The 15872-nt window shown below is 36.2% G+C and overlaps 1 protein-coding gene across 2 annotated transcripts in view; it reads left to right on the top strand.

Moving 5' to 3' along the window:
* The window catches only part of LOC129270685 (uroporphyrinogen decarboxylase-like), a 37226-nt gene extending 22138 nt beyond the window's left edge, over positions 1-15088 (top strand). For both annotated transcript variants that reach the window (XM_054908001.2, XM_064106429.1), the window contains exons 5-9: positions 1449-1610; positions 4120-4281; positions 7853-7990; positions 9903-10003; positions 10666-15088. In XM_054908001.2, coding sequence (XP_054763976.1) covers positions 1449-1610; positions 4120-4281; positions 7853-7990; positions 9903-10003; positions 10666-10903 — 801 coding nt within the window. In that variant the 3' untranslated portion in view covers positions 10904-15088. The remainder of the gene's footprint in view (positions 1-1448; positions 1611-4119; positions 4282-7852; positions 7991-9902; positions 10004-10665) is intronic.
* Positions 15089-15872: the final 784 nt, after the last annotated feature.

Here is a 15872-nt window from a genome sequence, read left to right as displayed (position 1 = left end):
ATCCTACTTGTAATTTCTCCCTACAGATCCAATCGACACTGAATGACATGAAAGAACGCGAGTATCTCTCTGAGAAGGCCCACAAATTTCTCTCCCCTACTAATGCTAAACCTGCCCGCTTCTATCTCCTCCCGAAGATCCACAAACCTGGCAACCCCGGTCGACCCATCCTCTCAGGAAATGGTTCCTCAACAGAGAACATCTCCCTTTTTGTTGATTACCACATTAAGCCCCTTGTCTCACGTGCACCCTCTTACATCCACGACACTCCAGACTTTCTCAGGAAACTAAATGATATCAAGGACCAGATACCCGAGACTGCGATCATCGGCACTTTCGATGTTTCTTCACTGTACACCAGCATTCCCCACGACGAAGGTATCCAAGCATCATGTGAAGCCTTGGCCGCCAGTGGACATTCCAGTCCCCCCATATCCGATATCAAATCTCTGATGTCTCATGTACTAACAAAAAACAACTTCACATTCATGGGCAAGCACTACCTACAGATATTCGGTACAGCAATGGGCACCCGGATGGCTCCTTCATTCGCCTGTCTCTTCATGACGAAGCTGGAACAGCAGATGTTAGATTCAGCCCCCTGTCGCCCATGGATTTGGTGGCGTTACATAGACGACATTTTCTTCATCTGGACCAGGGATGACGACAGCCTCCATACATTCATTGACCACATCAATTCCTTCCACAGGACCATCCAATTCACTTCTGATTTCTCCCAACAGGAAACCCACTTCCTTGATGTTACAGTCCAGAAAAAGTCTAATGGTATCACCACTACCCTATACTCTAAACCCACAGATACCCACCTAACTTCCCTTTGTGTCTGCCTACTCCTTTTCTTTCATCCCCTTCACTAACCTGATTGGTCTTCTCTACTCACTAATGCCCCTTTTGTCTCCTTGTTTCTAGTGTTGCTGTAGCTTGTTTGTGGTCTATATTATGGTTGTTCCACTTTATATGTTTGTCATTTTGCCTCCGACGAAGATTCTGCTAGGATCGAAAGCTTAGGCCCCTTTTTGACTTTATAATTTACTCCATTGGCTCTCTTTTATTAGATAAGCAGTTTTCAGCAGCTTCTTTTTGCCATAAATTGTTTCTGGTCAGAATAAAGTTGCCGAGAATTTCCATTCCAAAAACAAAAAGTAAATACCAAAGAAATACTTGATTATAATAATAAAATACACAAGAAAAATCTTGTAGGTGAACTGTTGAGATTAGCCCTAAGGTAACAGATCAATTATATTTTTTATGCAAAGTAAAGTGTGGGTGTGTGTTTTTATTATTGTATATGTGCATCAAACAGAGATTTATTATTTTTTTTTAAATCAGAATTATGTGAAATAAATTAACAGATTTATAGTATGTATTATAAGTTTATGATTCATTCAAACTGGCATCCCTTACCCAATTTCTTCTTCTTTTAACAGGGTCCTTCATTCCCAGAGCCCTTGACCTCACCCAATGATCTCTCTCGTCTCAATGCAGGAGTCAATGTTAATGAGGCTCTGAACTATGTCTTTGAGGCAATTACACTGACTCGTAAACAACTGGAAGGGAAGGTCCCTCTTATAGGATTTTCAGGAGCACCAGTAAGTCACCCTCTGTGATAGGATGATAATACCATTAATTGAACACCTGTATCCACTCTAGAGAATACCTATACACCTTTTGTAAAGCTTTAGGAGTGTTTGGAAATTTGAAGTTAACCAAATGGTAAAGTCTGATTTAGAAGAGAGTAGTTTGAAGGTTTGCATGGTGGCATGTACAATCGCTGATGTGGTTTACGGTACACCATGTGGAGTGTTATAGAAACAGTGGATAGTAGAAGAGAAGAAATGGATAGGCGAGAAAGTGGAGATTTGAGAGTAGAGTATTCTTTTTTGAAAGTAGTCCTGAAAAGGACTGTAAACCAGGAAAGATTGATGAGTTGAGAACAGCTTGAGTAGTAGAGCTGATGAGGAGATGCTGGCTTGAGTCGGCGAGTAGAGATGATGAGTAGTAGAGAGACTCGACGTTTCGGACAGGATGACTGTCCGTCTTCAGACAGGTTGACTGTTCGTCTCCTAAAGAAGGACAGTCAACCTGTCCGAAACATCGAGTCCCTCTACTACTCATCATCTATACTCGCCGAATCAAGCCAGCATCTCCTCATCAGCTCTACTACTCAAGCTGTTCTCAACTCATCAATCTTTCCTGGTTTACAGTCCTTTTCAGGACTACTTTCAAGAAAGAATACTCTACTCTCAAATCTCCACTTTCTCTCCTATCCATTTCTTCTCTTCTTCTATCCACTGTTTCTATAACACTCCACATGGTGTACCGTAAACCACATCAGCAATAGAAGAGAGAAGTTAAAGATTAAAGGTGGTTACATCCTATTTTGAGAAGGCTTAGAGAAAGTGTGGTTTGACAGGGTGAAACAAGGAGAAGATGGATAGCCTTGGAGTGGGTGGAAAGAATTTCAAATGCTGCTCATGTAGAGATGGCTGTAGCCAACCATAAAGACTTTGACAAATGGTATGTTAGGCAAAGTCAAACAATATGGCAATAAATGCACTTAGAGAGAAAGAGAGAGTTAGAAATGCCTCTCAATGCATTTAGAAGTATGTATTTAGCCTGGCAGCCATTACAACAGGTGAACTGCTTGGTACCTACATGTAGTTACACAATATTTGAGAGAAGCACAACAATGATTTATTTCTTGCTGATGAAAATAAATTTCCTAGCAGGGATTTGAATCACTGAACGTCTTTATAGAGTGAAAGCAATTCTGATTTTAGTGTACCTTAAAACTTGATGAATAATATAATATTAATTGTCAACATGTCATACATACATGTATATACAGTCTGCCTAGCATTTCTTAACCTCTCAGAAGTGAAAACTTGGCGTCATTTTGAATGGTATTCCCAAGATCCCCATCATAACAGAAGATGTTCCTTTATTCTACCATAGGCAAGATTGTCGGAATACTTTATTACTGATGTTTCATTGCACCCAGGGAATAATTTTCGTAATTTGTAGCACAAAAAGTTCTTTGTGTAGCAGATATTTTTTTAAAGGAGTGTACAGAATTAGTGGAGACTTTTTCTTTTATGACCAAACAAGTGGAGCGCCTCTGGCAGTCTCACCTGCATTACGCGATTCAATATAGCAGCAGTGCTGTCTTTGAAAAACAACTATTGAATACGATCATGAAAGTTCATCTGTGTTGGTAAAAGATAACAACTTTGTTGAACTTTGGTTCACAACACAAAAAACAGAAAAAATAACGAAGAGTTACCTCGAAATTATCGGCTGCTAACTGCAACCTTCGTCAGCGATGTGACCCGATTTGACCTTAGTGACGTAATGGTCGATGATCGGGTCGTAGACATTCGGAAGCTTGTATGGTATTTGGAAAAAAAAACAATTTATATGACAATAGAATACTATGTTCATTGACCCTAAAGTTCTCTGTTTCCATTTGTTTCTTTCTTTCCTTCCATCTTTTTCTTGCATTTCTTCTTTTGTTCTTTTCTTGAATCCTTCCTTCTCTCTTCATCTCCTTTTCTTTTCCTTCGCTTTCTTCTTTCCTTCCTTCTTTTCTTTCTTTCTGTCCTACATTCTTTCTTGCCTTCATTCTTTATTTCATTCCTTTGTTTCACCATTTCTTTCATCCTGCCTTCCCTTCTTGTTCTTTATTTCTTTCTTTCTTTCTTTTTTCATTCCCCTATTTTCTCCTTTCCTTTGTTTTTATCGCATTCCCTACTTCTCCCATTTCTTTTTCTCTCTTTCTTTTTTCTTTCCGTCCATCTTTCTTTTCCATTACTTTCACCCTTCCTTCATCCTTTCCTGAATTCTTTCTTTATCTTTCTTTCCTTCAAAGAAAGAAGGAAACCTTTTTCTTTCCCTCTTTCTTTCATTCCTTTCTTTTGTTCTTTCAAAAACATAACCTTGGTTAAAATTTCAATATTGACGATGGCATCGGAAAAGCGGCGCCTATAGTCTTGCTCTGCTACATGTATGCAGGCGAGACAAATATGCTTATATTTAAAATGATTCCTTGTGCACCTGATTGATTGAATAACACCTCTGTTGTTTTTTTTCTTTGTTTAGTGGACACTTATGGCTTACTGTATAGAAGGTGGGGGGTCAAACACATTCTCTAAGGCAAAGAAATGGTTATATACCCAGCCAGAGGATAGCCATAAACTCTTACAGATTCTTACTACCACCATCGTGGACTATCTTGTAGGCCAGGTCCTAGCTGGAGCTCAGGTATGTTCCTAATGGTTTTTTTTTTTTCTTTATTATTTTTTTTTTCTTTATTATTATTGTTTTTATTATTATTATTTTTATCATTATTATTATTATTATTATTATTATTATTATTATCATATTATTATTCTATTATTATTATTAGTAGTAGTAAAATAATTATTTATTGTTATTATTAATATCATTATTTTTATTATTATTATCATTTTTGTTGTTTTTGTTGTTGTCATTATTTTCATCATTAGGATGTTTGCTATTTCTAGGAGTATATTATGGTGAAGAAATGAATAAAAAAGGGAACAAGTTCATTTTAGTTGAAGTCTATTTTATTGTATAGAACAAATATTGTTTCCTCAAATTGTAGATAAGAGTGTCCAGTCCAATATAAAAAGACAAATCTTGCCAAGTTGAGACAAAATATCTTTTTCAGAAGGAGAAGGAAGGCGCACATCCCTATTAACGGAAATCAAACCAAAACTGACTGAGCTCTACTACTTGCAAAGTTCACCATACTTATTAATAGAGATGCTGAACACAAACACAGCGTCTATTCAATTGCAAAAGTCATAACCAATAGATTATGTCATCCACTTTGTCGCGATTGTGCAATTCGTGGCCGAGATCTTAGGACTTTAAGGTCGCAAAATAGCCTGGGCAAGTTAGGGTTGAAGAGTTGAGAGGGATTAAAAGGCCATAAAGTGATAGATGGGAGTGTTCTGTTCCTGAGATTAGGAGAAGTCCTCATAAGGACCATAATCCAAATGAGATACAATGGCTTGGAAGGGTAGATGAGACGTAGAGTCTTGGCAGAGAGGAGTAGACTTCTCATTCCACACAACCATCATGAAAATATTTCAAACTAATTTCCTGTAAGCTAATTGTCACACACAGTATTATTATTGTTTGAAAAAAGACCTGACACATGGCCTTATAAATACCATGCTTATTTTGTTAATTTCTCAGCAATTACATGTGCTTTACGAGAAATGCATATGAATACTTAGTTGGTCACCTTATTTGAATATGTTCAAAATCATTTTTAGATTTTCACAACTACTGTACATGTAGCATTTATGTTTCAAAACATGTTTCATAATTTGTCAGATCAATTTTTGAACAGGAACCAATTGTTTCCTACACATAACAGCCTTCAAAACCATTAACCTTCATTCACACACTCCAAACTTCAGTTGTATGACTACGTTGAAGCAGTATGCTCCCAACAAAAATAATTTGTGTCGGAATGCTTCCTTTCAATGGAGATGTTAAATTGATTTGAGGGTTTTTCATACCAGCTGAGAACTAGCTTCTGAACTTAAGATGACCAAAGAATTATACAACTAGGAAGGGCAATTTAGCTTGAACTCTTAACAATAGTGCCTTTTTAGCAGCTCCAATGCTATCTCATGAGATGTGACCAGTCTTTATATTGTTGCTTCAAGTTATAATTTGAAGATGTTAGTATTTCTATGTTGTAATCTTCTTGGGTCTAAGTAAGCCTATGCCATTGCACTAGATCCTTGAGGAGATTGTGCACTTATTTCCAAGGAGTATTTCAGTCGGTATTACCGGTATAACGCCATTGTAGAATGTGTTGATTTGGGAGTATCATTTGTGACATGAAAGAGATAAAACATTGACCCTAAACAATTTGTGGTATTGATTAGGTTTATATATGTTAGGTCTTAGGAATCAAGTACAGTTGAGGCCAAAAGTTTACATACACCCATGGAATTTATTGAAATTTGTTCGCTTGCCAAACATTTCAAAATTTACTATATCTTCAGAAATATAAATACTACCATGACGAATTTGGTATCAAATGTATATTCATGCCAAATGTATTCTATTGTTTGTTATTAGATTTTCAAACATTGTTTCATAGAAATATATAAATATCAAATCTATGATTTATATTACATTTTCTATAATGATATGTCACCACGAAACACAAAAGTGTAATCTAAAATGTTTGTGTTGAGAAGTAACTAGCAAAAATATGAAATGTTTTTGTCAAGTTTTTATTTTTAATTTGTCTAAAATATGAAGATATTTGGGGGAAAAATGACGCCTAAATTTTTTCAGCTCATGATGACAAAGCAATGTGATGAAGGAGCATGACATACTCATTTGTATGATATCAAATTCGTCATGATAGCACAAATATTTTATAGGATACAGTAAATGTTATGATGATTGGCAAGTGTCAACTTTTCTTTGAATTTCCTGGGTGTATGTAAACTTCTGGCCTCAACTGTAAATCAAATCAATATATGCCAGTATTATAGTGTATATAATATGTTGCCACATTTCGCTACTGATTCAGTACATGTATGTATAATCATGGGTTGTTTTCACTCATTGGATTTTTTTCTCATATGCAGTGATGGCAATAAAGAGAATTTCAAATTTCAGTGATTTCATTCCTGAAAGTAGCATAATCTGCTCATAGTGTGCATGTAGTACATATTTTTAGAGTAATATATAGGGGAAGGCGGGGTAAGTTGAGCATAGGGGCAAGTTGAGCATAGGGGTAAGTTGAGCATAGGGGCAAGTTGAGCATAGGGGTAAGTTGAGCATAGGGGCAAGTTGAGCATAGGGGCAAGTTGAGCATAGGGGCAAGTTGAGCATAGGGGCAAGTTGAGCCACCAGCCCCAGGCCAATGAATGACTCAGACATTATGGTGGTGTCATGTATTGATGACCCATTACATAACCCTTAACCCCACCACATTGTTTACAACTTTGAAACAAAAAGTACTTTTTTAGAGGGAAAAGTATAAATTTCAGCCAAAAAAGTAGAAAAGGGTTTGAAATAGATCAGTGCTTTTTACCCACACAGGTCTATAAATATAATTAAAAAAATACGAACAATATTGTTAGTCCAGGTATGGATTCTCATTCTTGTCATAGTCTTTTACATAATGGATGCATAAGAAATGTGTGGATGTGAAAATATCGCATGAAGTTCGGGCTGGGGTAAATTGAGCCAGCCAACATGGGGCAAGTTGAGCCATTATAATTCTTATGGTAATGTATAATAATAATATTAAAAAAATCTTTAAAAAGCCATTGATATGCAGGCAGAAAGGAGCAAAACCACATGACAGTTCTTTTACTTTTAGAGGATGTTAGTATTTATAGAGAATTAGCAAGTGAAAGACTTTAAATAAAATATTGGCATGCTGGTTCTTCCTGTATACTTTTTGTACATAGTTTTTGTGGCTCAACTTACCCCAGAAGGTGGCACAACTTACCCCCACAGATGGGGCAAGTTGAGCCATTTGACATCGTTTTTTTCAAAGGTCACAATGACTTTCATTGTAGGGGTAGAAAGTTATATATAGGTGAAAAATATTTCCCAAGAATCAAATTTAAAGGCAAGGTACTTATTTCTACAATACTGTTATTCATATCAATTCTAACATGCAAAATGCAAAAAGTGTCACAACTTACCCCGGCTTCCCCTATGTACCTGATCTATGGCGATGTGTTTCATATGACCATTTCAAATCTTTATGTTTATCTTTCACAAATATAATTTGTTTATTTTTCCCCCCATTATTTGGCAGCTTCTGCAGGTATTTGACTCTCATGCTGGTGCCCTGGGATACGACATGTTTTGTAAGTTTTGTCTTCCATACCTTCAACAGATTGCCAAGGAAGTTAAAGACAAACTCAGAGCCAAGTCAGTAGATCCTGTCCCTATGGTAAGAAAGTAAACAGAATCGGGTTTATAGGGAGGGGGCATTTCATAAAGCTGAGGGTAGTGCTAAGCAACTTTATGAAAAACTGGGTGCTTTCTCCGACGGCTGCAGAGAAACCGTCAACATTGAAATCTTTACCAAGGTTAAGTTTTTGAAATGTCATGAGTGTGAGTGAATCTTATGAGCTATGAAGGTGATGGTCATGTGATCAGGATTTTAATTTCAAGAGATCTGAGATTTAACTTGGGGCCAGACCATTAAGACCTTTAAAGACTATCATTAGGATCTTAAATATGATTCTTTGCTGGACAGGTAACCAGTGTAATTCTCTCAGTAATGGGGTGACTGGAGAGAATTTGGGAAGAGGACATATTAAATGCGCACATATGTTTTGCACTCTCTGCAATTTGCTTATTTGAGAATCAGGTAATCCGTAAAGAACACTATTACAATAATCCAATTTACTTGTGATACATGAATGAACTATAATTTTCATGCTGTCCTTGTCAAAGAATTTACCAATACTCTTCTGGTAAAGGAGTGTTCCCTGCAAAGCGGAGGGTCTTGGCAAAAAGCTGGGAAAACATTAATCTGTTGGTGATAAAACTAAAGAAACAGATGAAATTCATCAATTGATTTTCAGACCAAAGTTTTAAACAATTGTTACAAATGCTACAAAGAATATTTACACCAAAAATTAGCACTCTAGAAACATTATTTTGTGTATTAGAGCAAAAATTATGATTTATACCTAAATTACAAGAATTAATTCATATGAAATATAATCTTTACTATTTCAGAAAAATTGACCATACAGCCTTGTAGATTACATCACATACTTCCACTGTGCCAATTTTTGCAGTGGCCGAGAATCAACCCCGCCCCTCCCCTTGGCTAGAGAACAGACAAAAAAAAATCCCTGTCTGGTTAGGGTTAAGCCTTGCATCATGCAGCTATTAATCAGTTTGAAAATAGGAAATCAAGCCGGTTTGTAAATCATTTTTAATTACATTGAATAATATACACACAACACAATTTACTGCATGTATTCAAGGTCAAATAATGTGCAAGAAGAGCCAATGAATATACGAGATCTGCAAGACCAAACATGGTATATCTAATAAGAACACAGAGTTAGGCTCCTAAATGTACCAGCATACTGTACATGCATTGATTGACTAGTTTTATAAACCAACTTACTGCTCTTATACCTCGTTCACACTGTCATGATTTGCGCCACAATTTAAATGGCGTACTTAAGGAGTAATTATAGTGATCTTATCAGATCATATCAGGGCCCGGTAACACAAAGGTTAGCGATTATTCGCAAAATAAAATCGCCTATCATGATCAATGTTGCATGAGCAATTTGCCTAATAGACTGACTAGGCACCAATCAGACTTGCTCTTTCAAATTAGCGATTAATCGCTAACCTTGCGTTACGGGGCCCAGATCAGTCGTAGCAATTGTATTCATCGTAGAAAAATTTTCAATGGTTCAAAAAATTTTGCGATCATAATACGAAATGCCTTGAAGGATTGCATGACAGTGAGAAGGAGGTATAAATCCAAATACTGATAACAAATAAATAAGTGAAATTTGTCCTCTCTTACCTTGTCCAATATGTGTGTGTGTGTTTCATACACCATTGGCTGCACACAAAAATGAAGTTGTCAGGTAATGCCTTGACAACCCTTATAAGAAGCATTTTGTAACATTACAGAATTGGTTTGAATGTAGGGATCAACTACATTCCATGGTAACTGTTCCAAGTGGGGTCATAATTACACGAAGTAATGAACCAACTTTGGTTTTATTATTTTTTTCACATGTGTATTTCTAGATGCTAATAGCTAATGAACATTTGTCAGACTTTACCTTTAAGAGGCTCATTTTATCTTCTTTCACTTTCAGATTGTATTTGCCAAAGGAGCTAACTATGCAATCAATGAACTATCACAGTGTGATTATGATGTCATGAGTTTAGATTGGGATGTACAGCCACAAATAGCAAGGTATGGTATTACTTACCATTGTATATTATATATAATTTATGCTTGCTAGTTCCATATGAACTGTACTCAGATTTAGTCAGTACTTGAAAATGAAATAATTTGTGCATTATCAGAGTGAAGGTTATCGTACTTTACTAGTTTATCACTATAATACATGAACTCTTGAAAGTGACTAATTCCTACTTTGACATCTGTCTGCAATCATTTAAAAAGCCAGCATTTTCATCTTTCACAGATTAATTTTAACTATTGACTTTTTATCCCGAGTTTCATTCTCATTTGGATCATCATTACTTGTTACTTCACCAATGGAATGATGATAATCTGATTTAAGATTTAGGGGTCAATAGTTCAAAGGTCACAGATGCCATGATTGTTATATGTGTATTATATTCAATGATGGAGGCATAAATTTGAACTGAGCATAGTTGATAATTCGGGCCTATATGTCCAATGATTTTTATAACAGTTTGGGGACTTTACAAGGTGAGCATACTAGCTAGGAAATGTTTTTTTTTTAAAAACTTTATTTCATGTTCTTTGATTGAATTAAAGCTGTCTGATAACTCCATATTGTAATTTTACTTATTTTCTTCAACTGAGTTCTTCAAAATATGACATGTTCAAATTTGAAAGCTTTCTAATCTTTCTTGCCTCTCCAGATCTCAAGCTGGACCAAACTTTCCACTTCAGGGTAATCTAGATCCTTGTGCCCTCTACAGTTCAAAAGAAGAGATAAGTTTGTATGTGGCTCAGATGTTGGAACGGTTTGGAACTCAGAGTTACATAGCAAACCTTGGGCATGGCATCTATCCAGACTTTGATCCAGAACATGTAAAGGCTTTTATTGATTCAGTTCATCAACATTCTGAAAATATGAACAAGACGGGCCAAGCGTGACCCAATCAGGAATTTATAGCAACTCAGGAGATTTAAAGTACGGTGTTGAATACTAGTGTTGGTGTTAGCATTTGATTAATACACCAGACACAACATCAAACACTGAAAATGAGGGTAGTGTTGGGATAAGTGTCACTTGGTGTTTAAATATCAATGACATGAATGGAAGTTTTAAATCACGTTTGTTTTTGGAGGTGAGGTAAATAACCTGATTAAGGTTGTCAACAACAAAATTGTTCATGAAAGTATGTATCACTGATGCCACATGGGCTATTGTATTTGAGTAAAGATTTTTTTTTTATAACACTTTGATTATTTAATGTATTCATCTCTTTAATGGCTACATGTTCCTGCTTATTGTAATGATGAATTGTACTGGTACAGGTGTATGTAAAGGCCACATTTTGATTGGAGCATATCCCAGAAGAGCTTAGCTGTTACCAACCACTTTCCTAAAAGCAGTGTTTCCACACAGGTGCATTTCCAAATGAAATTAAGATGTTTGTTATGTAAATCAATCCCAATAATTATTGTATGTACCATATGCTTTATGTTAAAGTCAATTTCTTGTTGAAAATGGTTTGGATTGATTCATTGATGATGAGTAAGAGGGAGATAGAAGGTAAAGGATGGGGGTAATGTGGAGGTGTGGTGTAGTAGTTCAGTTATACCTCTGTCACATTTGCTCTATGGCGACCATACGGCGAGTCGAAAACAGCAGTTTTATGAATCTTACTTCAAACCACCCATATGTAGCTGGTACGAATAAATGTTAAAATGGGTATTTTCGCCTCGCCATATGGCCGCCGTAGAGCAAATGTGACCGAGGTATTACTTGACTCTTAAACCAAGAGTTGAGTGTTCGAGTCCCAACCGGCACTCATATCCTTTGGCAAGGCAAGGTTTGTCACTCTCCACCCAGGTGTTAAATGGGTACCCGGTAGGATGTGAACGTCAATGTAATTAGATTGGCATGTGTGCACCGATAAACGGTTGTCAGGCCAGGATACTCCCCAGGGAGTGGAGATGATGCACTTTATGTGAGGAACGGTGATGGATCCTATGACAGGGGCCATAATTATTACAATGTAAAGTGCTTAGAAACACAAAGTACGAAGCACTATATAAATGTAACTATTATTATTGTTATCATCATAGTGAATATTTTAACATACTTGAATGAATGGATGAACAGATTTATACAAATTCCTTGTTATAAAATGCAAATTATGAACAATTTTTTCATAGTATTGTTGATTATGCTGATGTTGGTAAAAATTATGTTAATTGATGTCATGGACAGGCAACTACATGTATTATTTTTTTATCCTGCTCTTGCCATTCTGTACATGTTTTTAAAATCATGAATGCCTACAGGTAAGGCCCCTATTCCACAGAAGGGAGACCTTTGAAAGACCAACATTTGGCAAGGTCTTACATCAGTCTCTAAAGATCACTGAAATTTGTCATCTCTGTGGAATGGCTCAGAAAGACTCCTCAAAGGACTCTGAAAGACTGATTGATACTTCTTGTCTTGCTGGATTTAGACTGATCCTATAGAGATATTTCAATCTCTACAAAAATCTTGAGAGACTAAATGACTAATAAGAACTTTGAAAGACCTGTGAAAAACTTCTTAGGCCCCCATTCCACAGAACGATAAGACCACCAGAAGACCACTTTCCTGAAAGACCATTGAAAGATTGTTTTGAACCGCTTCAAAACGTTTTGGGACTCATGAGGACCATTGAAAGATCAATCAGGAATTATGAAAGACCTCAGAGATCTTTGAAAGTTGATTGAAAGACCTTTGAAAGATCAAGGAAGTTTCATTGTCTTACAGCTGTAGGTCTTGCTCTCTGTGGAATGCGGGTCATATGTACAGTATGTCTTCCATTATATTTATCTCATTGTCCATAAGATAAGATTGAATTATTGTTGGACAATTGCTATTATTATGTTAGGGTAGCTTGTTATAAGTTGGTGATATTTTTCTCTCATAGAAACCACATAACAGCCTTTATTCAGTGATCCAGCTGATTTGTTAGATCTGGGCACTCTCTTGAGATCAAAGATTTGTTCTTGATCCAATCAACCACAAGTATGGAAAGTCAGCATCATCAACATTTAAAATGCTAAAATGCATTTTTTTTCCAAAATATTTTATTGATATGAATACATTGGGGTGTTTTTTCTTTGAAAATTCAGTGTGCTTCTCTTTTTTTTACAAAGGTCATTGTGCAAATTTCCTGTAGGAAGAATGATGACATTGATGGATTTCCATGTAGTCAGATTGATTGGATCAATCTTAACTCTTTGTAAGAGGGGTCCCATTTCTACAAATAGGTCTCTGTATTGTTTCAGTGTTTGCTTTCTATGTGACAATCATTTCAACTTTATTATTTCAAGGGTTTATATTACAAATACTTTGAGATGTTTTAGGAAGAGTGAAGTACGAATAGTGATGGATGGATGAATAAAGAAATGGATAGTAATCATAACAGAAAAGTAATTTCAAATCATATTCAGGGCTGAAATTATATATTTTTTTTATTTGGTCATTTCTGTTTTGTAAGAAGAAGTCTTGGTTATTCTTCGATTTATTTTCAGGCTCTCCCTCCTTATTAAAATATGCCAGAGTTTTTAGCATCCACAACAACGGCTACATTAGGGGCCCGTTTCATAAAGGACTTGCAACTGTTGCAACTCTGCCATAATGGCAACTACCATGGTAACAGGGCTCAGCAGCCAATCAGAATCAAAGTTTCCATGGTAGTTGCCATGGTAGTTGCCATAATGGAAAAGTTACAACAGTTGCAAGTCCTTTATGAAACGGGCCCCAGCAGATCTGCGGTTCGCGTGCAAAATTCTTGTTAATACTACATGTACATGTATGGTAACAGCGACATGTCTAGATCAACGCATGCGACACCACGCATGCCATAACCATTTTGTAAGTTGTGACATGAGAAAATCCCGTGCTTTCACGTACGACTGCTCATCACAGCATGCCCGCCACTCCACTGGGCTAGACATGTCATGAGAAGCGCTAGCTAGGCCTACATGGTGTATCATGGCGTGTATGAGAAAGTGGTTCTTCAAACAAATCGAGTATATATTGTCGAGGGATAAAAATCTTACTGAATTAAGGCTTAGGTATATATCATTACACTCCATGGAATCGATCTAACATGGATTATTGGTGGATCGCTGGCAATTAAATCTGTGCGTCATATTCACCTCTCCAGCTAAACCATTTCGCATGCGTTGATATCTGCATAGCAAAGTCCGTCGGAAATCTATCCAGATTTTTTTTCTTTTTCTGGCTGCTACCCAAACGGCAAGCCATCTCGCACACTATGTGAAGGACATATGCCCCGTGGGCATTATGTTTTACTTTCCCCCGAAATGGGGGATTATATTTCAAATTATTCTAACATTGTTAGGAAATTATACCGAGGTGGTGATGATTATTAGATTCTTTTTTTTTTCAAAACCTGAATCCATTATAGACCTTCATTTTGATAAAAATCTTGTTTTAATGGGAAAATCAAGAACTTATTTTAGGCATAGGTACATTGTACCCTGTACAGAGTGTGCAATAATATAAGAATCTATCTAGAGGCGCTGATTGACTGTTGCTTTCATATTACAGAGGCTCTCTTGAGCTCTACGGCGAATAATCATGTGGCTCTAAAAATCTTCCTAAATCGAGATGTCACTGTTACCATAGTAGCAACTCGAATTTTGCACACCAACCGCAGATCTAATGTCCCCGTTGCAAAAGTCAAAATTTTCACGTCATACAAATGTCATACTTAAAGTCTCTTCCAAAATTAACTAGCGTCATAGAAATCTGTTTCTGTTGTTGAGCGAAAAGTGCCTATTCAATATTTTAGTAGTAGCTTATGCAGGTAAACTAGTAAAACTCTACCATCTGCAAGTCGTACCTTGTCTTAGTTAAATTTTCTTAAGTTGAAACAGATTTATTTGGTCTTGGGTAAAGTTAACTGTACTTGGGACTGTTTGCTTGAATACAGTATAGGTCATTATTACAAGGAGGAATATTGAGCTGGGTTAATGTAGCACTATGTGTTTTATTAGAGGGCTATGAATGTATATTTTGTACTCAAATGACAAAAATGTTGCAATAAATAATACACTACATTAGCTATTCATATGAAATCAGAGTTTTCAAAGCCTTTATTTCAGCTGTGGTGCTAGTTTAATATGATTTATGAATGTTTACTTGTTACCAACCACATGAGTTTTGACTTTCATATTGAGGGATGTGATATTGATGATTAAAGGTGATTGAAACCCTTGAAACAAGTTGAATTGTATAAAAACTAGAAAAAAGTAATGGATCAATTAAATAAATAATAATATGACCGTTTGAATGAGATTAGTAATAAAATGGGTATAGGCCTCTGTGTGATGTCATACATAAACAACTTCCCTATGATTACTTCAGTCTTTAAACAAATCAGTGATACTTGATTACTCTCTTGTCCAAGTTGTCATATACTAGATCCATATACTTTCATAGTTATATTTCAAAAACTTGACGTTGGTTACGGTTTCAATGTTAACGGCGCTGCCGTCATCAGAAAAGCGGCACCTAGTCTCACTCTGCTATGTAGGCGAGATCAAAATCCTCTACTTCTCAATTTTGCTGCTCTAAAGCTGAAGCATGTTGATTGAAAGGTATATTCTGAAACTGGACATCCACCAACCCAATCAAGACCAGGAAAATTGTTTGTAAATTATCAAATCTGGGCTTCGTCTTGCGATTGATCTGATCAATCACAACTTTGGAAAGCCAGCAACGTCAACATCTAAAATGCATGTTTGTTCAAAATATTTCCTCCACTTATGGTATATTCATACATTCATTATTTTCTTGAAAATTCTGTATGCTTCTTTGTTTACAAAGGATATTGTGCAAATTTCCTGTATAAAAAATTAT

The sequence above is a fragment of the Lytechinus pictus genome, chromosome 11 (genome assembly GCF_037042905.1).
Source record: "Lytechinus pictus isolate F3 Inbred chromosome 11, Lp3.0, whole genome shotgun sequence".
Classification (NCBI taxonomy): domain Eukaryota; kingdom Metazoa; phylum Echinodermata; class Echinoidea; order Temnopleuroida; family Toxopneustidae; genus Lytechinus; species Lytechinus pictus.
The sequence above is the reverse complement of the archived record's forward strand: the minus strand, read 5'-3'. Positions and strand labels throughout refer to the sequence as shown.